At 38.2% G+C, this 25,323-nt stretch overlaps 1 protein-coding gene across 1 annotated transcript in view; it reads right to left on the bottom strand.

Moving 5' to 3' along the window:
• Window positions 1-24,057, bottom strand: part of LOC149076153 (sodium/potassium-transporting ATPase subunit alpha-B-like) — a 50,405-nt gene extending 26,348 nt beyond the window's left edge. The window contains exons 1-7 of the mRNA XM_089242189.1: window positions 24,010-24,057; window positions 19,174-19,287; window positions 14,249-14,501; window positions 12,793-13,061; window positions 9,181-9,244; window positions 7,384-7,510; window positions 3,490-3,622 (exon numbers count right to left, since the gene is read on the bottom strand). Coding sequence (XP_089098315.1) covers window positions 3,490-3,622; window positions 7,384-7,510; window positions 9,181-9,244; window positions 12,793-13,061; window positions 14,249-14,501; window positions 19,174-19,287; window positions 24,010-24,057 — 1,008 coding nt within the window. The remainder of the gene's footprint in view (window positions 1-3,489; window positions 3,623-7,383; window positions 7,511-9,180; window positions 9,245-12,792; window positions 13,062-14,248; window positions 14,502-19,173; window positions 19,288-24,009) is intronic.
• Between the last annotated feature and the right edge of the window lie 1,266 nt (window positions 24,058-25,323).

The raw sequence follows: 25,323 nt of genomic DNA, 5'->3' as shown, positions 1-25,323 counted from the left end.
CAGAATTAGTAAAACCAGTGACGCAATGGGCGCAATTATAATAGAAGTAAATGAATTCGTACGACTTATCTAGAAAACCCCGGCGAATCAAGTTCGGTTCGTGGCTCATTGCATAAGAATCACTGGCTGTGATTGTTTTTCTACGGCTCATTTCGGAAGCTATTGCGAATAAATTTTGGGTTGTGACCCATAGCTCAAGAATTCCTGACTGTAGGGGGATTTGTACAACCAATGTCAGAATCCCTTGCGAATCAAGTTGGGTTGAAACCCATATCTTAACAGCCTCTGTCTGTTAGTGATTTGAAAGAACCACCATGGAAGCCCCTGCGAATAGGAGGTTTGTGTCTTAAGTTTATGTCGTGACTCATAGGTCAAGAACCTCTCGAATATAAAGGGTCAATAGCAAAACAATTTTGGCAAATAGAAAAACAAGAATTGTGTTATAGTTTCTTTGTGGGCGAATATGTTAATTATCATTATGGCCGGAGCCCTTCCATTACAATCAGACAGCAAAAGTAAGACGATGAACATTGGTGGCGTAAAGAAACTTTTTGTCAAAAAAAGGTGGTGCAGAGCTGCAAAAGGACGTTGTATTGAATTGAATGACCTCTTTAGGCCACTTTATTTGATTAAAAATAACACAGTATGAATATGAAAAAACTTGGCACTTATCGTTCCTGTCGTTATAACGGAAAGATCACAATAATGGATGGGCGTTATAACGAGCGCCGACTGTATATTAACAACTGATGAAGGATTAATAACTAAAAGAAAAAAATTAATTCCAGAAAAACGGCATCGAATCTTGGCATTTTCGCTTTAGAAAATGAGTAAAACGAGTGACTGAAGTTTCCACTCCCGTTTTATTTTAGGCTGAGCTTAATTTGCCATTGATCTGTTCTTTTTCCATTGAATTTATGAATTCGTACAGATCTTTTTTGGGACAAACCATATACTTTTGTTCCTTGAGTCATAATTTCTGAAAAAACAATGCAATGCATCTTCCTCCTCTTGAGTACATGCGTGAGTCCCGTAAAAACGGGACGACCAGCAACTTTCAGTCCCTCCAATGTATTATTCATGTCAGCGCCCTCTGTCTATCGTTTTAGTCGGGTCCTGTTTGATAAATATGTTACGATAAATGTGATGAATCGATTATTATGCATGATAACCTGTTACTATGCATACTTACCAATTATCTTGGTAAGTTTGATGAATTTATAAACACGGTACGAAAAAAATTAACACTTTCACCTGAGATTTCGTATAATACCGGAGCGTTATTAGTAAATTTGATGAATACAAGTGCTGTTGGTAAATTTGATAAATACTTGAAATTTATCGCCTTTATCTGTGATTATGCATAACACCATCGTGTAGTTGATGAATTTGATATCAATTTGAATACGAAGAAACTCCAAATGGGTCTAATATGTGTGATGAATATAGTTGAACCCCGATACATGATGATACAATACATGTTCGAAGCATAGTATATCGTATAGTACGATTTATCATGTTTACCAACGACGCAAAGGTTGGGTAGTGCTCATATTCGCCAGTAAAAGTGATAATTGATTTCGAAATTTATCAAATTTACCAACGGCGCTTGGGTACTATGCATAATCTCTGAAAAATTGAATTGAATTGATAAATTTTGGAAAATTTTTCAAACTTGCCGAAATGCTCGGCGATTATGCATAATAACCGGATTTATCACATTTACCGTGACACATATACAAAATATAGTGGTTGCCAAAACGACCGATCGTTTTAAAAATTAGTGGAAAAAGCCTCCCGTTGGAGAGGGCATTTTTACAGCTACTGATAAAATACTGAAATAGAATGATTACATTCTCATTTATTTCACATTCTAGAATCGTTTCATACGATACAAAATGGTGTATGTATTACTATGTTCAGCTGTACACTTCAAGCTTTTTCCGTCGTGATCGGAGCAGTGACTTTTCACACAACGTAGAGTGATACAGTCTCTCAGTTCAGCTGATGTTGCGATTTCTCAGCAATACCCACACGCTGGACGTATCCCTTCAACCATAAGTGATACAGTCGAATCCCGTTTTAACGAATACCATTATAGCGAAAATCTCGTTTTAACGAACACTTTTCTAATCCCCCAAATAAGTTTACATAGGAACAATGCTAGGTAACCTGGAATTCCTTTATAACGAAATTTCGTTTTAACGAAGTGATTCCTCCGGTATCTTGGCGTTCGTTATAACGGGAATCGACTGTATTTCGTTTTGGGGAATGTGTAGAGCATGCGGCTTATAGCTCGATGATTGATGAAATGTTAACACCGGAAACTTTGCAATATGAAAAGAGCAGCAGAAATCTGGCGTGGAATCGTGACACTGTCTTTATTGCAGCTGAGATGTCGTGGCATGCTCCTTAGCTTGTCACGACATCTAGCCGAAGTCATAGAGCATATCTTGAGGAGCACTGGAAACAATTTCTGAAGAAAAAATTAGGCCCCTTTATAAATTAGGATGTAAACCTACATAGGTACCGTACCTATTTAAGACTTCTGATAAGACTGACGTTCTATGCCCGAATTCGAGTGGACCTTGACGGTAACCTTCATGATGGAAGATGCGCATCTTACAATTGCGCTACTCGGGTTCTAATAAGTCTGGCGTCGTTTATCCCAGGATGATGCCACTCTCCGCTATCCATAAGAAGGTTTTTAACAGCCGGCTGGTGATAATCAGCCGGATTTAACAGATGGCTGGTGAGATAATCAGCCGGATTTAACAGATGACTGGTGAGATAATCAGCCGGATTTAACAACTGGCTGATGATTTTTCATCAACCAGCTGTTTTAAACCTTCGTATGGATAGCGGGGTGTGAAATCATCCTCGGATAAGTCGCCATGTTATGGCAGTGTCCGCAATTGTGAGCTTTGGCCTGAATTAGGTCGGACCGTCCATGTACGGTCCCGTTCAGTGAACACGAGATCCAAGGAAAGATTGAGATATTCGTTGCCTCTGTAGTCAAGTGGTTTAGGGCGCATGGAGTCCCACGTGGAGGGGTTAGAGCACCAACCTTTCGGTGAATATGAAAAAAAGGCTGCTGTTCGGAATGCTGTTGCGACAAAAATGATCAAATGATCATGAAAGTGAGCCAAAGTAACCCGTGTTGGAAGCATGATATTTTTCTTTATTTTTGATTCAAGATTTTGTAAATCAGGTCACGATCATGTAAAAACCGTCGATATTCACGACCATTCGTTCAAGAAAAGTGATTAAAATTGCTCGATGCTCTTATATATAAATCTCATTTCCCCTTCGGCTTTTCTTCTCCTTGGAAGAACACGTCGTCGGAACGGGCTTTCCGCGAACAGCGTGTAATTAATTAATTATACCCGGTCTTAACAGTTTCGTTCACATATTCGATTAGGATCACCGAAGTATTTCAACGTATATATTTTTTAATATGTAATTTTCTAACGTTCATTATTCACTTACGTGGGTCCTGGCCACTGAATCGAAAGGTAATTCGCAAACTTTCGGATGCGTGCTCCTGTAAGCGATCACGTCTCCCGTCGTTTCCTCCATGAATTTCAAGATGGCCGTATCCATTGAATCACCGAAGCATTTCCTGAGAAATCGATACCAGTTAAGGAAATACATTCTATTGAAAATATCCATGTCTGGGTTATTTCACTCTAATTAAATTTGGAAAAATGATTTTCTTTAAACGATTTGTGTAGACGGTGCTTTTGAACTCATAGAGCACTTTGCAGAGTGATGGCGAGCACTCATATCAATTAATTCATTTTTTTACATGGAAATGTATGGGTAAATGTGATGCGTTTAAGCTCTAGACGTCTAGAATCAATTAGCGCTATTGAATCAGATTGCATTTCCCCTTAGTAATAGCTCTTTTATAAATTAAATGTATTTCACTATATACAGAGTGGGCAAAAAGTCCGTAGAAACTTTAAAAATGAATAAAAACCAAAAAAATAACCGAAATAAAAAATGGTTTGCAGGGAAATCGATAGTTGACGGGAATTGTTTTAAGACAGGAAAAACAAGTAACTAAAAACAGCCGATAGGTGGCGCTGGTACGAGCGACTCCGGTGGAAATATGCAAATGAGACGGTTATAAGAACTGGCGCTCCTAATCCACAATCAGTTCACCGTTGTGAACCGTGTATGTGGACCTCCTGCATTCTGCCGTTGCTGGATTTGTGACTCGCCAGCAATTTATTTATTTATTTATTCACGTCTCAACAGGCAAGGATTGCCCAATTACAGAGATGGACAAGAGAAGAGAAATACAAAATCACAAATACAACAAACTACAAAAAACAAAAACGAGTGGAACAATAGAAATACATACGGAAAAGCATAATAACATGAATATCCAATACTCACACATAACTTATAAGAAATTCTCTTATAGTTGAATTGAACATAACGGGTTTTCACATGGCACTGATTATATATATATTGCACATCTCAAAAATAGGGGATCGTCGTAAAATGTTTGTTCGGGGTTTAGGGAGGCGAAAAGTTCGCCGAACAGGCCTATTTCCAATTGGCACAGAAAAATCAACGAGTTGAGGAAGGTAGCAGTCATCAATTATATTATTGACAATTTCATACAAAAAGCGAAGGTAACTTCTTCTTCTTCGGCATTCCAATGATTGGAAATGGAAAAACGTCGCGTTTCAGTCGTACTTACGTCATTGATGTAGACGTGGAATTGCCTGTGAAACATGTAACGTAGAAATCTGTTCTCGACTCTTTCTGGAATCAGTGAGTCTAGATTGTTGTGAGGACTCCATATAATAGTGCAGTACTCTAGTTTCGGGAGCACGTAAATCCTGAAAAGTGTCGCGATTGATTTGAAATTGCTGCTGCTCTTCATAACAAATCCTAGTAGTTTTAAGAATTTATTGGTGTGAGATCATATATATGATCGGTAAATGCAAGCTTGGAGTCAAAGAAAACACCAAGGTCTTTGATTACGGAAACACGACTGATCGACACAGCATCAATGGTGTAGTCAAATTCATTCGGTTGATGACAATTTCTTGTATAGCTGATGACGTGGCATTTACGAACATTGAGTTGGAAGAAATTAGCGTCACACCAATCGTGGAGAGACTGTAGGTCTCTTTGTAGAGCCATGCAGTCTTCCAGACTCCCAACTTCGCGATAAATGTTCACGTCATCAGCGTACATCAGGCACTTTGATGCACTGAAGCACCGCGGAAGGTCATTCACGAATATTAAGAGAAGCAATGGTCCAAGATTCGAACCCTAGGGAACACCTGATCCACTGACATACTTTGTTGAAATTGCGTATGAAATACAACTTGGGATGTTCTCAAATTTAAGTAGCTGGTGAACCACATGACAGAGTGCTCAGAGACATTGAAAGAACGGAGTTTGTAAAGTAGTGCCTGGTGATTTATTTTGTCGAAAGCCTTAGTGAAATCCGTGTAAATGACATTTGTTTGCTTGTTGGCGTCGATTGACTTAGCAAGATCGTGAGGTGAAATGAACAAGATTTGTTTCAGTAGAGCGATTCGGCAAAACCCCATGTTGAGACGGAGATAATTCTAGACGGATATGGTTGTACAATTTGCAATATATGATCTGCTCGAAGAGTTTAGAGACGGCGGAAAAAATAGAAATGGGTCTATACTTGGTGACTTCAGATACTAGACCGCTTTTTAAAATCGGAATGTCATTTGTGAGCTTCCAAGAAGATGGGAAAACATTTTTACGCAAGGAGAGATTAAAGAGAATTACGAGAGGTTCTAAAAAAATATTTCCACATGCTTTGATTATGTAGGCTGGAATACCATCTGGGCCTATGGATCTGACAGATTTCATATGCCGTATAGCGCCGATAACATCACTTTCAGTTATTTCACCAATGTCAGAAATATCAAGTCTATTAGCTATCTGATGTTCACTACTGTAGTCTTCCCAAGATGTACTCTGGACCTGAGAAGAGAATATAGAATGGAAGTACTCGGCGAATTTGTTTGCAATTTCCCCTCATCCTCCGAAAAACTCATTCCTTCATAATTGAAGTATCTCGGTGTAAGTTTTCGGCGTTGAAATTTCATAAAGTTCCAAAACGTAGAAGGGTCCGTATGAATATCATCTTCAATGCGGTGATAATACGAGTCCCGTGCACTTCGGATCAGGGATTAAACGTGTCTACGATGGTCACGAAAATTTTTAAGCTACAATTGACGATTACTAGAAAGAAGTTTATTTCTAAATGAATTTTTCTCTTGCGTATTGCCTTGATTACATTAGTGTCGAACCAACGAAGAAAATATTTTTTGGAATCACTTTTTGGAGGGACAGCAGAGTCAAATGCAGCGAAGATTAAACTATAGAAGGAAGTAAGAGCATCGTCTACTTCATAGTGAGCTCAAAGGCAAGACCAATCTGTTTGATCCAGAAGATTATATAATAAGAGGAAGTCCGTCTTACGAAAGTTGTATTCACTGCTGACGTACTTAGCATTGATTATCCGAATACTGATCAACCGAAATATCGGTTAACCGAAAGCGTTCCAGTCGGCAAATTCACTGCCTTGAGACGGCTATGAAGCAGTTAAAAAAAACAAGAAGAATGTGATTAAATGTGTATGAGGAGAACATCGACATTTTTGCCCTCACAAAAAGCCTTAGTCACGTGATCATAAAATCGAAAGAGTTTGGTTACACATGACTTCCCCCTTTCTGATCATCCGACAATACTTTATTCTCGTCTATCCACTTCATCAATTGCCTTTTGATAATAATTTCTAAAATTTTCGAGAGGAAACTCGTTAAACTCACTGGATTCAGCACGGTTTCTCTACCACCGTTTTTAAACATCGTAACCACCTCAGCAAGCTTCCAATCCCTTGGGATAATACCCTCAGCAAGCTTCCAATCCCTTGGGATAATACCCTCAGCAAGCTTCCAATCCCTTGGGATAATACCCTCAGCAACACTACTTCTGTAAATCTGTGCAACTGGCCTCAACAGCTCATTACACATTTCCTAAGGACCCTAGTATAAGTGTCATATAAGGTGCTTTGCTTACACATATACATTTTTCAGAAGTCTTAGAACTTTCACATCTTCCACCTGAATATCGTTGAGGGCTTTCTTGATGAGACACTCTGTATATATGTCATGCATAGCCTGAAAACATTACTTTCGCCCATGCATTGCCATGAAAAAATGTATGCTTTATATGCACTGTCACTTAAATTTTATAGCATGAGTTCAGAATTACCCTGTATATTTACTTCAAATTAATTAATAATGCAATTCTTTAGTTATGAATTGCTCATGCATTTCATTAGTTTTTCAATAAAGTTTTATGAAGTTTTACCTGTCTTTGATCGGCACATCTTCCTGATTAGAAGCGAATTCAGCATTACTGCACAGCCGAGCGCAACGACTCAATGCTTTCCAGGTATTCGATTCCTCATCTATAGAGTTCGTGTCTGATGAAATGTCTAGAAAAAGAAAGAATATTAGTGATTATAGAATCAGATTTGTCTCTGAATCATCGTATTTTTTTCACCTAATTCAACACAAGTGAAAATCAATTACATAGTAATTTTTTTAATGATTTTTATATAGCTATCGAAAGCTGAGCAATAATTAATTAATGCATTCACGTATAATCGCTGCAAAAAGAAATTGACTCGTTCTCACCATCGGACAGTGATTCATCACTCAAACGATCAAAGTTCTCAAAATTTCCGACTGCGATGGTCCGGAAATCATACCAAATATTGGATACTGCCATCTTATTTAATGTCAAAGTCCCAGTCTTGTCGGCACAGATAATGGAGACAGTACCGACGTTCTCGACCACTTCTAGATTCTTGACTAAACAGTGGTTTTTCGACATTCGATGGGCACCAATGGATAGGCATACCTGTCAAGAACATTTATGGATGGGGGCTCATTATAAGGAAGGTTGACATTTTTTTAAGATACTGATATAAAACACACAGGATATGAAGTTGTGTCGTTGTGCACCATTTATATTTTGAGCCATTAGTTAAGGTAGTGGAAAAAAGTTTAAGGACAAGCGAAAAACCTCGTAATATCTCTTGAAAATTTGTGCTTGCAGATACATGAAAATTTTAGAGTAACAACTACAAATGAGAACTAAACATTTTCCACTGAAACTTGCACTTATTCAGAAAAAAGAATTGGGATGTAATGTGTCATAGGCAACGGCCACAAGTTTTGACGTGAATACGTCTTTGTGCTTTGAGTCGCGTGGTAGGCACAAACATAATGAAATTATGTCATTACCACCGGCTTTGTCTTTGGAATAGCTAACAAACGATACCAATGTCGTCTATTTTCGTTGTGAAGTTCTCGAGATGTAGCGAGAAACAATTTGTTACGAATCAGGGCAGCTGGCCCGGTGCCCAGACGAGAAGAGATATTGAAACCGCGGTGATATATCATTGAGATACGATACAATATGATTCTGAGGATACCATTGCTTTTGACTTGCGTCGGGTTATTTCCTGAGATATGTGAGAGTTTAGAGAATTTTGTCACGCAATGTTTTGCGAATGCTCCCGGTATCGTCAGATGATTTAAATTTGCATTGTTCTCATGTTGACGTAACAGCAGAGACTTCTGATCAGTGATGAGCTGTAAAATCAATATTTTTCCCCCTGAAGGTGTGAAGATATCAGACGACATACAGTCAAACTTGGTTAATTCGAAGTCCAAAGTCACTGGGAAAAAGTTCGAATTATCCAATTGATCTACGCTGGATCCGCGAAATGACTAAAAATTGCAACTTAATCATCAACATTCACATACGATAATAATTATCAATTATTAAAATTTTATCATCAGTTAGGAAACTTTTTCCCAAATTTTAATTATTTTACAATTATAGTAATTGATCTTTTTTGCTACATTATTCTACTGTTCTGGAATCAGCATCACTGCAGAATTTCTTGACCAATGTTCAACACCTGATTTACGGAAACAGTTCATGATCAACCGTTCGAAACTATTTTTCAAATTTTGCTTATCATTCTAATGCTATCAAGAAAATATACTTCCACTGTCGTATTAAAATCTGAACTTCCCGATATTTTCTGTACTCTTATTGACAATAAAAGGATTCAGATTTTGAGTGGTATACCTTGATCTATAGGTTGGAAAACATAATCGGTTTTCAAGTGGTACTCATTCTTGGTGTACTCCAGCTGAACATTGTTAAAATGTATATTAAATTAGTAAAAATAAATAAAAAAAGTTAATTTTCAAACTTTTATTTATCTTTAAAAATTTGTTGTCTTATCGAGATTAAATTGATCGAGAAAAGCAGTCTGACTTGTAGAAATTTCCCAAACTAAATTTGCTTACGCAAACATCATGGTTTTTTCTCCTCCAACTTCGAATTATCCAAAAAAATTGAAACAAACAAGAAATTTCAACATTACATTGCGCAGAAAACTCAAGGGCAGTTCGAAAAAAATTAAAATTATCTAAAGTTCGAATTAATGAAGTTCCACTGCATTTATTGGATATTGAAGGGGCGAAAAGCTTTCTGTCGTGGTGTTTGGTCATGAAATTGAGAGAAGAATTGAAAGATTGAAGACTGTTGGTTACAGTTTCATAAATGATCCCGAGAAATATAGACTAATAAAAGCGTGCACAAGAAGGCTTCTTTGTCATACCGTTTGCAGAAAAGACGATTATTCACAGATTTTACGTGAAAAAAAGATCTCTGATGTAATTCAGAAGAAATAAAACTTGCCTTGCACAAGTCGAACAGTGCCTGAGGTGATGAAAAAAATTCAACTGTCTATAATATGCAAAACCGAAATGCAAACCTCCGACAATGCAAAGCGTCGTGAATTGGCGCTAAAAAGCGTGTATTTTTCAATGCTAAGTAGGGTGAGGATGTTTTTCTGATGAGAAAACATTTTAGATTAACTCGATAGTATAGAGTAAAAATCATTATAACTCCAATATTTAAATGAAGAAGAAAAAAAGTATTTGGCATCATTAATGAGATCGTTAATTAAAAAATATTATTAAATAATAATGATTTCCCAAATTGTTTCAGATACGCTTCCTAAAGTATTCACTTCGATAGAAATTTCAGCCTCAGAGCGGCGAAATTATACTTCGCCAGTCTGGAGAAGCTCAATATCATTTCCCTCGAAAACCCGAAGAATCTTCGGTATTTCAATTCTTTGCGGGCATAAGACTTTTCTCGGGAGTCATTCAAAAGTACCATAAAAGAGCCGCTGCGGACAGAAGAAAAATTTCTCCACCCGGATGTATATATATATATATACACTATCTTACAGCATCCTTTCCGGGGGTCGATAAATAGATATTAATTTACTTTCTTTTTCCTTTCCTATGTTCATTCTCATTTCCTTGCTCGATTATTCGCCTAATCGTCGCATCTCGCCTTTGATTATGGCCGCCGAATTCTTTGGAGTCCATTGCAAAAGTCTCCCAAGCAGTACTAGTGGTAGTATTTATGAGAGAAAGAGAGGGAGAGAGAGAGAGAGAAAATTACAAACTACTCTCGTATTAATCGTGTGATTCAGCGGTGACGGAATTAATCGATCGATATGTATAATTTACCACTTTCCATTAGCTGGTCCTTCTTTATGAAGATGAAGCATTAATGTGTTAACCTCTCCATGTTTGCGGGCCTAATTTTACATATCGCTTAAGAACTATTGTTAGGAACTGATCGTTGAATAATATAATTTGACGTTAATGAGGACTTCGCCTTAACCCTTGCAGTGACAATCCCGAGAAAGGGGTTCTTAAAAATCTCTCAAAACGGCGACACCAGAGCCCACGCACTGTTGAAAGTTTTCTTGTCGTGATAACATGTTTTTCTTCCCTCCTCCCCGTCCTGTCAATCAACTGCCACTGGGAGGAGTCAGCTTCTGTTCAAAGTCTTCTTGAAAATAGGTGGCATTTTCTAGAAGGTTTAGTGATTTCCAATGTGACAGTTTTAATGAGGATCAGCGAAATTATGAAAACTGCTTAAAAGGTTGATAACACAGGTATATAGGGTGTCCAGTAAGTCTTAATTCGGCCTTTATTTCATCAACCAATCGTCGTAGAGGTATGGTTACGGATTAAAAAACGCTTAAAATGTGTTCAGAAATCACCCCGTACCAGTTTTGAGAATGAAAATACTGTGTTCCATAAAATAAAATAAAAACAACTTAATTTTTATACGGTAGGCCTGTTTTCTAACTTTGAATTAGGAAGTTGTTGCCCTGTCTCTTCTGAGCCCAGCAGAAAAATCAATGTTCTTAAATATAATATTCGCTGAGATATTTCAATTCAAAAATCGGAGAAAGTTGGGGAAAAAAAAATAGAATAAACTAACGAACAATGCCTCCCCCCCCCGCCCACTTATGCGGCTCCTTTGTGAATATTGCGCTTAGAAACCTGGAATTTTTTTGTTTGCTCAATAGAGAGAAGGAGCACCTACTTTCTACTTGAAAATTAGCGGATAGGGCCTTATAAAAAATATAGATATTTTATTTTATCACACACTGTATTTTCATTTTGAAAACTGGTACAGGATGATTTCTGAACACATTTTGAGCATTTTTTAAACTGGAACCATACCTTTACGATGAACGGTTGATGAGATAAAGACCGCATTAGGACCGAATAGGGGGTAAAACCGGACGTTCTACGATTCCAGTTGCGTCACAGGTGTGTAGGGAAAGGTAATAAACTATCCTTTGTCCGACACAAGCCGCAAAATGGTTCAAGCTGCTTGATATTCCTTGAGAGAATATCGGGCCATATACCCCCTATCCAGTAATTCATGGGGGTGGGGGGGAGGGAGGGAATGCAATGCACCTTCCCGTATGCGCTTGAGTCCCGTATATACGGAACGACCAGCAACTTTCAGCGCACCTCCCCAATGATTTTTTAAAATGCCGTCGCCTCTGTTCATCTCTTATATTTGTCAATTATACGCATTTTTTGGCAAATTAAATTTTGATATGTAGCACTCATCATTTTCCGCTCTTGGTGGGTTTTTCAGAGATTTCAGCAATAGCTGAAAACACACACACACATTCCTTGACTTTAACTATTTTTCTTCCGGCTGTAATTGCAACTTTACTTGCCTTTGACAAATTTTCAGCTGTAATCGGAAACTTTACACACCATTGGAAATTTTATGCCTGTAAATGGGAATGTTGCTTGCCGTGACAAGTTTTTTGGCGAGTATTTTGTATTCCGTATTCTTACGAAATGGTACTTATGGGTCAGCCTAGGTATTTAATATGTTGTGTGAATTGATACTTTTTTTCCTGAACAACTTTTACGGGCAGGATGGAATCTTTTTAGAGGGCCGGAGTTTGTGCAACCCCTGCTCTGTGTTGTGACTACTGGAGTTCTTCGACCAATGTGTGGCCCAACGGATTGGAAGATCGGAAACGAAGGTGGGTTCTTTCAGTTTTAAGTTCGAGGCTGGAAGGTACTTATTCTTTTCAACCAGCCTTCCAAGAGCTTCCATCTCCAACATTTAACGATAATTGCCAATGGTACAATAGCCTTGAAGCGAGTGTGGCTTAATACTATAACGAAATGATCTGAAAGACAATTATATTGGAGATAAAGCAGAACCTTTCTACAATGCTGGAACCATAGAATTAAATTTCAGCCGTGATTGTGAGATCTCGTTACATCGGAGTATTACTTCAATTGAAAACCAAATCAGAATGTAATGCTCTTGAGTGCAAATTCTCACCGTTATAGCTGTTCGTAGTCCCATCGGAAGGTTCGCTATTATCAGGCATATTATGATGACTAGAGAGTCCACCCAGTTTTTCTCGAAAATAAAACTGACGATCATGGCACTCACGCCCATGACGATGGCTATTATCGAAAGAGATCGAACGAGTTTGGATATCTCTCTCGTTGATGGGGTCTCGTCATTTTGCAACGCTGCGGTGAGCTTAACGATGCGGCCTAAGACCGTGTTATGCCCAGTGGCGATCACCAGCCCTTTCCCGGAACCTATAAATGCAAAAATGTACATTACCATTTGCTTTAAGCAATCTTTTGTATTGCTTTTTAAATTATCTCATATTAATGCACAAGAAACCTGTCCACCTAAAGCTAGGGCTACATTCATGTCCAGCCTGGTGCAATAGTCATTCGCTAATATTTGCTCACAATGTTTATCCCCCCCCCCCCAGTAGCAATGAAGAACCAACGGCATAAACTGGCTACACACTGGCCCAATGTTTCTTGGTGAATATTTGCTTGAAGGGAACTCTCCATGTTTATGACTCTGTTGACGTTCTTCGACAGATGTGTGGCCGGACAAATTGGAAGATCGGGAAGGATGGGTGCTCCCGTTCGACTTGGGGTGGGGCTGGGAGGTCCTGGTCGTTCTCTTCGACCACCCTTCCAATAAATTGCAACCTCCAACATTTGACGATCATTGCCAATTTTAGAGCCTCCACACTACACGCCCATGCCAATGTTTGAACCTCCCCCAGTAGCAATGAAGAACCAACGGCATAAACTGGCTACACACTGGCCCAATGTTTCTTGGTGAATATTTGCTTGAAGGGAACTCTCCGTGTTTATGACTCTGTTGACGTTCTTCGACAGATGTGTGGCCGGACAAATTGGAAGATCGGGAAGGATGGGTGCTCCCGTTCGACTTGGGGTGGGGCTGGGAGGTCCTGGTCGTTCTCTTCGACCACCCTTCCAATAAATTGCAACCTCCAACATTTGACGATCATTGCCAATTTTAGAGCCTCCACACTACACGCCCATGCCAATTTTTGAACGTATTGGGCCATGCTGGACATGAGTATGGTCTCGACTTAATCGATGCGAACTCTTCAAACATTCCCATATGTAGGAATCTATCTCTGTCACTGACAAGCGTCTCATAGGCCAAGCGTCTATTACCATGGGCAAAACGGACATCTATTTGGAATATCTAAAGGGATTTTAATCCCATCTGAAACAAAATAATGAGTTTCCACATGCAATGAGGAGTGCCAGTTTTTTCGTGAGCGCAACAGTGTATTTTCTTTTATTCTTACTAAATTCAATACGCATTGCAAGATATGTGCACTGCCCATTCGAATTCATTAAACTCGTTCGTATGATTCAACATAATAACATAATGCAAAATCTCAAAACACAGTAATTTTTAGGGCATGTGCGATCTATAAATATCTTACCGCGTACGCAATACGTAGAAGAAAAAGCTAAATTCTCAGCGTCGAAGGGATCGTCAGTCGTGCATTCGATTTGTCGTTTCTTTATATCCGTATCGCCGGTCAGCCTAGAGTTGTCTATGCTCATTTCATTTGCTTCTATGATTCGAATATCCGCAGGTATCCGATCCCCCGGATTGATTGATACCAAGTCTCCGATAACCACCTCTTCGACTGGGACAACGATCTTTTCTCCGTCTCTAATGACTTCTGTGGACTGTATGAGTTGAGGAATCACAAAATTTATATAAATGTGCTCATAGAAAAGGTAAGAGTACATACAAATGACAAGATATTTCATATTAACTTGGAATTGATCCTGGATGTCGAAGTAAAAGGAACTTGAACTTAGCGAGTACGGAAGAAACGGGGATTGGAAAAAAACCGGCAAACCCGTGTTGCTATAAAGCTTTCACCCATCTTTTTACAGTTTTGTAAGTTCATCCATATGTTACAGTAAATACGATAAATCAGTTATTATACATAATAACCGGTTATTATGCATACTTACTAATCGTCTTGGTGAGTTTGATAAATTTATCCCTTTTACCGGCGAATATGCATAATACTCAAGAGTCGTTGGTAAATTTGATGGAGACTTGAAATTAATCGCATTTATTTGTGACTATACCTTATACACTAGTGTAATTGGTGAATTTGATAGAAAAAATTCCAAACCGATCCAGTATGTGTTATGAATATAGTCTGAGCCCGATATAATGATAACAGTCATTCACATGCTTGCAAGCATTCTAGGTCATTGGTTTGGCCATTCATGTGCTTGCTCAAGCTCTAAGTCACTCTAAGCTCACTCACGTACTGGCAAACTCTCTAGGTCACTTTCTTAGTCACTCACTCACGGTAGCCCCTAGCTGTCCGGGCAAAGGTGGATTTATTGAGGGTTATACATATTTTGCTACCCTTCTCCCATTAAACTAATTTTCTTGGCCAATCATTTCTCAAATTTGCCACCCTCGGAACTTGCCACCCTGGGATATAAACTCTACTAAGTGAAGGTTAAGCTCGCTAAGCCCCTCTGTAAATACGCAACGGGGTTCGAACCTGTATCCTCGTTTACAAACTGCTAAAACTGCTCACTCACAATAATCCACAAGCTCTTTTGGTCATTGCGCATGCGTATGTTGTGGGAATAAAAAAGTATTTATTCCGACACAGGGTAGATGTGTAATTGAGCTGCGGCATAAATGGCGTTGAATGGCTTTTCCACAGTAGCGTTGCCATTACAAGTAGTGATTTGGATCTTTAGAACTGCTTTATAAAAGAAGGAGGTTAATGGGAACGTTTGTTTCATTTTGCAAAAGGGGAAAAAAGGGAAAAAGAACCTTCGCGTTCTCCGGAAGTCATTCTTCCATTCTTTCGAGGCTTAGTTCGTCTTGGAGTAAGAGTATGCTGTAAGGTTTTGGAACTCTGCCACGAAGATGGGCTGGAAGAGATCTCGGCAACGGGATAAGTCCAGTGGCGAAGTTCTGGCGTTCATTCATTCATTGTAAGGTTTTGGAGACCATATACATACAGATAGACATAGAGTTGGCACACAAGGCTTGAACTATGAAGAAAAACTTGATTTCTTGAATATGTTTACATTGGAAGAACGCAGGTGTCGGGGGATATATTCGAAGTGCTTAAAATTTTCAACAGGATGGATAGGAGTTATTATATATACACCGTCAATCAACTGCTTCGACAATGGGACACACCGGTATCGTTTAGTATAAAACAGTTCCATATTGTGGTGTCGCGTAGGGAATTTCTCTGTAATAGGGTTGTTAATAAATGGAATAGCTTACCCCTGCGGGTCGTGAATTCTGACACAATTGACATATTTAAAAAGAAGTACGATAGACATAGGGAGATAAATCGAGAAGCTATCCATATTTGAATAAGGCAACCATAATCTTTTCTATGGGCATTATACATTATTAATTATTCGTTTTTTTCTTTCCTGATACATACTTTTACATTGGGTTGGTGTATTTTTGTTATTTTTGACATAAAAATTTGTATGTGTATCTATTTTCATCTACCTCGTTGGTGTGTTGTTCTTTGTTTTTGTAATGAATCCAAATGCTACGTGTAGAAGTTTAGAACTTGAATGGTTTGAATCACACCCGCGAATCTAAAAACACTTCGGTGTCTAACTTTCTGCGATGGTCTTCATGGAGAACAATCCGGAAATTAAATAATACCTATCGATTTGAGAGTTCTCGAGTATTTCAGTCAGATCCACTTCCCTGCCTGAGTTTGTTTCCAGCGATCCCCTTCAGATTCCGTAAGCATGGATTCCATTTCCCAATCTTTAGTCCCGTTTTCATCTTAAAACACTGTTTCAGTATTAATGATGCGAGAGAAGACATGGGAAACACACACGAGCTAAGACGTTATTCAGCTAAATACTTTTCGTCGAGTTCCTCTTCCGGCTTCTTTCCTATCTGAGGGCGGGGGAGATTATCTCCATCCAAACTCATTCATACGAAGGAAGTAACACTGAAATTTCTCACCATGTATATATATATATATATATATACAGTGCTACGTGTATAAACATCCGCATACCTCCCGATAATAAGAATCGAGCTCGACGATCGAAATGAAATAATGCTTTCCTCTCTAGTCCTCCTTGAAGAGATCTCCGTCGTTTGATGTTGACGCGATTAAAGATTCGGAGAACATCGAAACTTCGTGGATTAACAGAATTATTTTCTCCGATATCTGATGATTACTATCCGGGATGCTGCTGTACATCTCCATTCATTGAATAATATCATTCCTGAAGTCGAACCGAGAAGACATTCTTACTCCAAAAACAGTTCCAGGGATGCACAACACTGTATCCACCCACGCCGATGACTCAGGTAGAATTCTTTGTTTCCTATAAAGAAATGGGACGTGCTTTTTCCCCAGACAAAAAAAGACCCTACCTATACCACGCATACAGGTACAAGGGCTAATTAGTGGGCGAAGAAAGGTGGATTCCATAAACCTGTTTATGGGTTACTTTACGTTGTTATTGGCTCAAAAACAATCTGAAATAACAAGTTTTATGCAAACAAGAAGTTTATGCCTCGAGCTGTTCCCCCCCCCCCCCCCACATAAAAAAAAAGTCTCTCCCCATAGAGATAAGTAGGTATTAACCAGCAGCGTGCTGTACTCTCATTGTAAGGACCTAAGTTCGAACTTGGTTGTCGGCTGACGCTGGTTTCTCTGTGGTTTTGCAGCTTCGAGATGCGAATGGCAGCCGGTTGCCCATTTGAGAAAGTCTCATCGCAGACAGACCTTCAACACGATACTCTTACATAACTTGAAAATTCAAGCATTAAGCCAGATGGCAGCACCAGCAGGAACACGAAACAAGCATAATTTTGACAATATAAATATGATGGGACCACACACATATCCACACACACAACACGTTCCCGAATGCGACACTTCATTAGAAATTCCTCATAAGAATGTCAATGAGGTGAATGACCGATCTAGGGGGTAGCAGTAGTACTACTACTACTGTAAAAATACACCTGGTACATATTTCTCAGTGGAATTTCTAACGAATTGGTACATGCTGGAACGTGTGTAATGTGTGTGTTTATATTTATACATGTCCGAGCCGTAACATATTTATGTTGTCAAAGCTGGTTTCGTGTTATGCTGGTGATGTCATTTCTTCCACATTTTGAAGTGAACACGAGAACTAATCGAATTTTCATGTTATGTCGGAATCGTGTTGAAGGTCTGCCTTCTCTCTCCGGAGAGACATTTTCAAATGGGAGACCTGGTCGCGCGCGCATTCCCGCCTAGAAGTTGGAGAAAACCGCAGAAAACAATTAAATATATTTTTTAAGATATGTTTTATTTTTTCGAAAGGTGGCGTAACCCTGAACAATGAGTACTCAATATGATACGTCTATCCGAGTCATGCATCAAAAATTTATATCATAATACCGTTGCTCACAAGAAAGAAAAATATTGGAAAAAAAAACAAATTGGAGAGGTTACAAGAGTTGAGAAACAAAATAATACGAAGTCCAAACAAATAGCTGCGCAACATGATAAAAATCTGAAAATCAAATTAGCAATAGAATATAATCATAATAAACAATGATTTATGTTATAATCAATAACATAAATCATATAGTATTTGACTTTGTTAAAAATAATGATTATGAAATGATTTTAACAAGTACGCTATAATCAGATATAAAAATAGTTTTGTGCACTGTGTAAAAGAAACTGTAAAATGATGAACGGATGTATATGGTTGTTATTGCGCATATAAGTATAGATAGATACATGTATATGTATGGTGTTACATGTAATGTACTAACTGATATTCATAATACATAATTTTATTATATAACCGTGATTATGACTCTCAAAATGAGAAATCTAACATCTTAACGTATACCGTAATCGTAAATATATAGATAAAAATACAATATAACATGTCTAATCTTTATGAAAGCTGTTGTCTGAAACATCAACCTTTAGACCTGCTGGAAGGACTTTTAAGTCCCTTGGGATCACAAAGTGTTTGTATTCATGTGGTTTTTATGTTTGTACCTATGTGTGTGTGTATGTTTGTATTTGTATATATGTCTGTGTTTTTGTGATTTGTTTATTTAAAAAAATATATATTAAGTGCTCCAAATTTCGAACTCATTTCGAAACAAAAATGCATAAAAAGCCTTGCCTTACCTTAATCTATTCATTATTGAAAATATGAAACATGAAAATTTACACAGAAACGATTTTTGAGAAGTATATCTGTTAGTATTCACTCTCGTGTTTCCCAACATCAACTTGACCCTTTCGATAATGACAATAATAATAACCATTGTGAAGAAGATATAATAATTAGTAAATACACTTACCATGGGAATAAGGTGCTTGAATGAATGCATGATCTCGGCACTCTTGGCCTCATAATAATAGTTGTAGAATGCGGTGAGAAATATTATCACTATCAGTACTCCTGCCAAATATGCCTATGGATCCCAAATCATACACTGGTGTATTAATTAGGAGGAAAAATTAGGATATTAGATTACACTGGACAATAATAAAATTGCGTCCGACATGAAAAAAAAATACAATTCCGAATTGTTTTGACCTGTTGAAGACCAATATCACCATAAAAAAGTTTCAGTGGCTGTCGCTTTGGAGATATTATCATGTTAAATGTTAAAAAAAGTGCTTTACGAGCAGTATTAATGGACAAAAGAAACTAAACTCTAGATGCACCTATGGATTCCCATCACTTATGCGACCCAATGAAGAAACTGAGCATAAATTAAAAAACATGGAAATATACTATTCCGAATGATTTTGATCTGCTGGATGCGAATCTTATCGTAAAGTTTTATTAGTTCTTGTTTTTGAGATATTACCCTGTTAGCAGTTAGAATGTGCTTTACGAGCATTATTGAATGGTGAAAAAATATCAAAAAATGTCTTTACCAGGGAAAATGGTTAACCTCGATGCTGGCTAACTAATCTTGGACAATTATTAGAGAAACTCCTTATGTTCAGTACAAGCGTAATGCCGAACGGAGTGCGTATGATAAATGAACTATTGTGCTTTAATATATTTGCGTTTCTATATATCTGTGTTGTGTTCTTGTGTAAATTAATATTGTGTCTCTATATTATAGAAAGAAAAAATTATACAAAGAAACTTCACCAACGGTGATTTAACACCATTTACCTATGACGTGTTTCAGTGTACTGTACTGCCGCTGTGGTAATCGAGTGGTCATAGTGAAGGACTCGCATCGTGAAGACCGGGGTTTGAATCTCAACGGTGTTACAGTGTGGTCGCGGCTGAAGTTGGTTTTTGTGGTTCCCAATTTTAAGGTGCGAATGCCAGACCAGACCAGAATTAAACTTTTTAGCCGATTCCTAGCCCATGGGGCCAACTGCCGGCATAAAAATTGGCCAAGAAGGCCTATGAAGAGTAAAATGTGGTAATGTTTGTATATAGATAGGTGCGGCATGTAAGTGTAGTGAATGTTAAAAGAACTGGTCAAAATAGGTCAAAATAGTCATGATCGAACAGGCAAAAGCCACCACAACCACAGAAGTAGGTAGGTCACACGTCTTCAGTCAGCAACATCTGCTCAAAGTGGTAAAGGGGGAAAAAACATCACGTGGGGATCGTGACGCAAAAAACCCCTAGCAGGAGCATCAAAAAGCAATGGTAAAAAAGTTCTGTTTCTACTCAGTGCATCAGAGTTATATGGGGAAAATTTGAAATATTTATGTGAACACAATTTCAGATCACAAGAGACTTTTTTTTTTATCATATACATTTTATGCAGTTCAAGTCCAATAAGTATTTTGTATAGGAAAACATATGGGTTTAGAAGGTGCGAATGCGAACCGATCTCTCCGTTAATCAGTCTCGCTACAGAGGGCAACAGACCTACAACTATAAAAAATCTTCAATCATTACACTTCACTCTTAAGAAGGTTTTTAACAGCTAGCTGATGCGAAGATATATAAAGGAAAGAGAGAAAAATCAACTGTCGTTGCAGGGAATCAAATCCCCGTCCTCTCACTCTTAGTTCGAAAAATACATGACAGATGGCAACACTATAACAAACATTACCAAGAAACGAACTTCTAGTTAGGTTCACAACACATACACGTACAGTTTCCAGCATGCCCCAATTCGTTAGAAGTTCCGCAGAGGAATATGGACGAGGTGCATGTATGGTTTTGTAGTGTATTAGAATAACAGAGCGATTCGGAATCGATCGTTCAGATTTGGTGAGGAAGTAGGAAATAGCAAAAGAACGCAATTTCACGAGGAAACTAGTTGCAAATATTGAAGGATAAAACCCATCCAGAGGATGAAAGAATGAATAAAGTACAAGCAAGTGACGAGTCAAACAACATTCATTTCTTCATAATTATTATAGAATTACAGCAGCTGTAGAAGTCGCGACCACTTGCTAGAATATAGGACTGACAGCAGTTGCCTTGACTGGCGAAAATTCTAGAAAATGCACTGCATTTGGTGTTCGACCGCTTTTCCCTGCTGCACCGTATGTCCGATGTATATCGGAAAATTCATGAGACGCGTATACCTATCGATTTATGTTTCTTCTGCGGAGTCAGTCACCTTGTAGAATGACGACCGGCTGCAGTGAACAACTTTGCATGTGAACAGAAGTTGTCGACACATAACTACGGCTTGCGTACTTGACTGTGTGAAATAGTGTTATATTATTATTCTGTACATTCCTACCGAATTTGAACGATTAATTCCGAATAACATCGTATATAAGACTTATTTTGGAGTTGAAGGAGAGAACTTACATGCCCTGTCACATGGGTGTCATTCCTGAGTCGACTGTACGATAAAATTATAGACGCGAAACAGAATATAACTGCTAGCCAGAGAAGAAGAGACGTTCCGGACACCAGGCAATGGCAGAAACGACGTATTCTCGAAGCATATTCCAACGCTTCCAACGTGTTTGGTCCGTATCTGTCAAGTAAGCCTTTTGCTATACTGGTTGTCAAGCCCTAAATGAAATGACACACGGATTCGCTTATACAAAGTTCGATTCAAAAAAATTAGAATAACGTGAAAAATGACTGATTCTACATGGTTTGCAAAAAAATTTAACATACAGATAAAAATTGAAACTTCACAAATTTTTAAAAGAATCGGCATTTCAGTTTCAGAAAAATCAAAAAATCGCAATATTTTTTAACTTGATTCAAAAAATTACGATAATGGCACAAAACGTATGATAAATCACTTAAAATGAATTCAATTAAATGTTCAATATTTTGTAAGAGGAAAAAGCATGTCTCTTAGCCTTTAATAACCTTTCGTAAACGATTTCGCATGTTATCCACTAGATGTTTGCAATCATTTTTATACTGATACATGTCCACGTGGTCTTCAAACTCATTAAAAGTATTGTTTTGTCTTTGGGGCCATTCAAGTATTACGTAAGCAGATTTTCAGTCATTTTTGACCCCCCCCCCTTGTCAGCAAAAGTCAGCAAAACACTGCCCCCCCCCCGTCAGCAAACTTTCGTCAGCAGCTTAGAATATTTCATATCTTCAAAAAGAGGTGGCTGATGACGTAAGCAACCTTCAAACCCCCCTCGCCCCTTGTCATCAAAAGTCAGCAAATCCGAAACCCCACCCCCTCAATGCTGACGTAATACTTGAATGACCCCTTTTGGAGAAAACGTTTGAAAGCGTTTCTTTTCACGACACCACCATAAATTCGCTATAAGACTCAAAATCTAGTGAATTTGAAAGCGACGGAAGCGATCAATTTTTTTTTCCCTTCGAGCCAAGCAGTGGTCTATTTTGAAGTGTGAGAAGATGTCAGTGTTGTTGGAAGATGAAGTCATCATTCAATAAGTCTTCAGCCGATAGTATCATGTAGTATTCCACAATTTCCCGATATACATTGGAAATCACTCGTCCGGTCAAAATACAAAGCTTCTCTGTGCCCTCAGCACTCATACAACTCCATTATTATAACAGAAGTATAAAATTTCACTGACCACTTCATGCACTGCTATGTGAATGTTTCATGGTTGAGACGACAACCACGGTTACCTTGATCACAGAGGGGCAAATAAAATACCGATTCACCACTGAAAGTACCTCATTCCAGTCGGTCACCCCATAACAGTCTTTATTCACATCATCGTACTCTAGCATTCATTTGTTTGTGTGTAAGGAGCGACTTTCTCTTGGACGCACGGGATATATTATCATCGATTTACGTCATCGATACTTCGGTGATTTCGTGATATCTGGTGATTCTACCAAGAAATTGTAAAGTCGTGCTAAAGAAAACAAATTGCTTGCAAACCGGCTGCTATCGGCTCTAAAATAGCGACGATGAGATTCATGGTTCCAAGATCTTTGCCGGAGACTCATAAATTCAATGTCTTAATGCATAAAATCTATGGTCAAGGCCAAAGATGGTCATAGTACAATGTATTCGTTATAGCATCACGCGTTTTCTCATACTGTCTCAGCAAATGCACATGCAATTTTGCGTTTGTAGAAATGACCCGTTTTTCTACCTATTGCGAAGATTGAACGATTCTGGCTTTACATACATAAAGAGGAAAGACATGAAACACGAATTTGGACAAGTCGATGCAAATTTGCATAGAAATATTCATGTAATAACTCTTTTCAAGTCAGAATTTCTAATTTTTTGAAACAAAGAAGAAAAAGTAATTTGGCATTTTATGACTCATTCGATCTAATTTATGCAAATTTTTTGCCACCGATATGCTCAAGAAAAACCTCTTGGAAGATGAAAATAAATACGGCTTTCCAGCTGAGCATTTCATGAACTGCTCTCGTAAATTTCTGGGTGCTCTAATTTTGTGAAAAAGACGTGTATAATCTCGTTATACAACAAACCGAGAAATGAATTCTGACATTCATGAAACCACTGTACAAATATTTCGTGAGGCTACCCACTCTCAAGTACGGTGCTTACAAGTAATGGGATGGAATTTAAATCTGGAATAACATTGATAAAATAATTCCAGGATTGGTTTCGAAAGCACCTGAGACGCATGCGAGGTTGGTCTCTCTCTCTCGTCTCGTAGAAGGGTTAATCCCCATTTCACCGTCGAATCCATGTTTACAATATGTATTACCTACATTTCAAAATTCAGTAGAAAATCCTCAAATAAAATCCGATACTTACCTGAACGGGATCAGTTTGTAATTTTTCCAAAAGTTCCCATAGATCCATCTTATGTTCAACCTGTTTATAAAGTATAATTAAAATGAGAATACTCTTGTGTGTGGAACATAATTTCAATAATTATAATTCTGTATATACATATGTTGTAGTAGAGAAGTATACTTCAACCACTGCTCCGCTGCAGGTGCGGATCCAGGACGATGTATCGGGAGCGGCGGATTCTGTAAGTTTGTTGAATCACCCCGTATTTTACGGGACAGACAAATTTTCCTACAATATTTTCGGCTTTCGGGTAGAGGGGACATTTCCTATCCCCTCCTCCTGAATCCGCGTCTGTGTGAGGGCAGACATCTTCAGCTGCGAACGAATCCTAGGAAGATATCTTCAGCTGTGAATGCAGCGAGTAGTGCATCTTCAGATTCGCATGAAGCGAAGGCAGACATCTTCAGCTGTGAATGGTGTGGAGGCAAGCATCATCATCATCTGCGAATAAACCGAGGCAGGTATTTTTCAGCTGCGAATGGAGCGAAGGCATGACTCTTCAGCTGTGAATGGACCGAAGATAAGCATCTTCAGCTGCGAAGATGCCCGTATTTTACGGTACAAATTTATCACCATATTATTTCGGCTCTTGAGAAGGGAGATCGCCCCCATCGCCCCTTCTAGATCCGCGCTTGGTCCACGGACCAGCGCCAGTCCGCAGAATTTGTTTCTGTTAATTCCACGTAGCCGCGACAAAATTTGAAATCTTAAAAATGAAATATTGTCGCTGAATTTGTTTCTATTTCTGTTTTTGTCGTCAGCCGGTCTGCAAAAATTATTTCCTCTATTTATTTATATTTTGTCGGTCCGCAAATCGTTTTTACCATTTATTATTGGTTGTAGTTATTGCAATGAATGTTTCACTGACTTTTGATATTTTTCACTGGTATTTATTTTTACGTACTTAGATTTATTGTAATTGAGTTCATTCTTTCTAGGATTTATTATACTTAACCTTCTTTTTAACAGTAACTCAAAATCAACATCATGATCAACTTCGCGACCCATCGGTTAATTCTGAACTAATCTAGAATAATTTCGATCATTAATTTTCATTTTTTCAATTATTTGTTTCATTAGTTCTTGCAATAATTTTCCATCAATTCTTGTATTATCTTTCATCGATTTATGCATTACCTCTCATCGATTTATGCATTACCTCTCATCGATTTATGCATTACCTCTCATCGATTTATGCATTACCTCTCATCGATTTATGCATTACTTTTCATCAAACAAATGTTTTCATTAATTACTGAATATTCTAGTACA

This window comes from Pholcus phalangioides, unplaced genomic scaffold (genome assembly GCF_987345545.1).
Source record: "Pholcus phalangioides strain wild (caught in Gottingen) unplaced genomic scaffold, Ppha-v1.0 ptg000015l_1, whole genome shotgun sequence".
In the NCBI taxonomy this organism is placed as follows: Eukaryota; Metazoa; Arthropoda; class Arachnida; order Araneae; family Pholcidae; genus Pholcus; species Pholcus phalangioides.
This window is presented reverse-complemented; position numbering and strand designations above follow the sequence as displayed.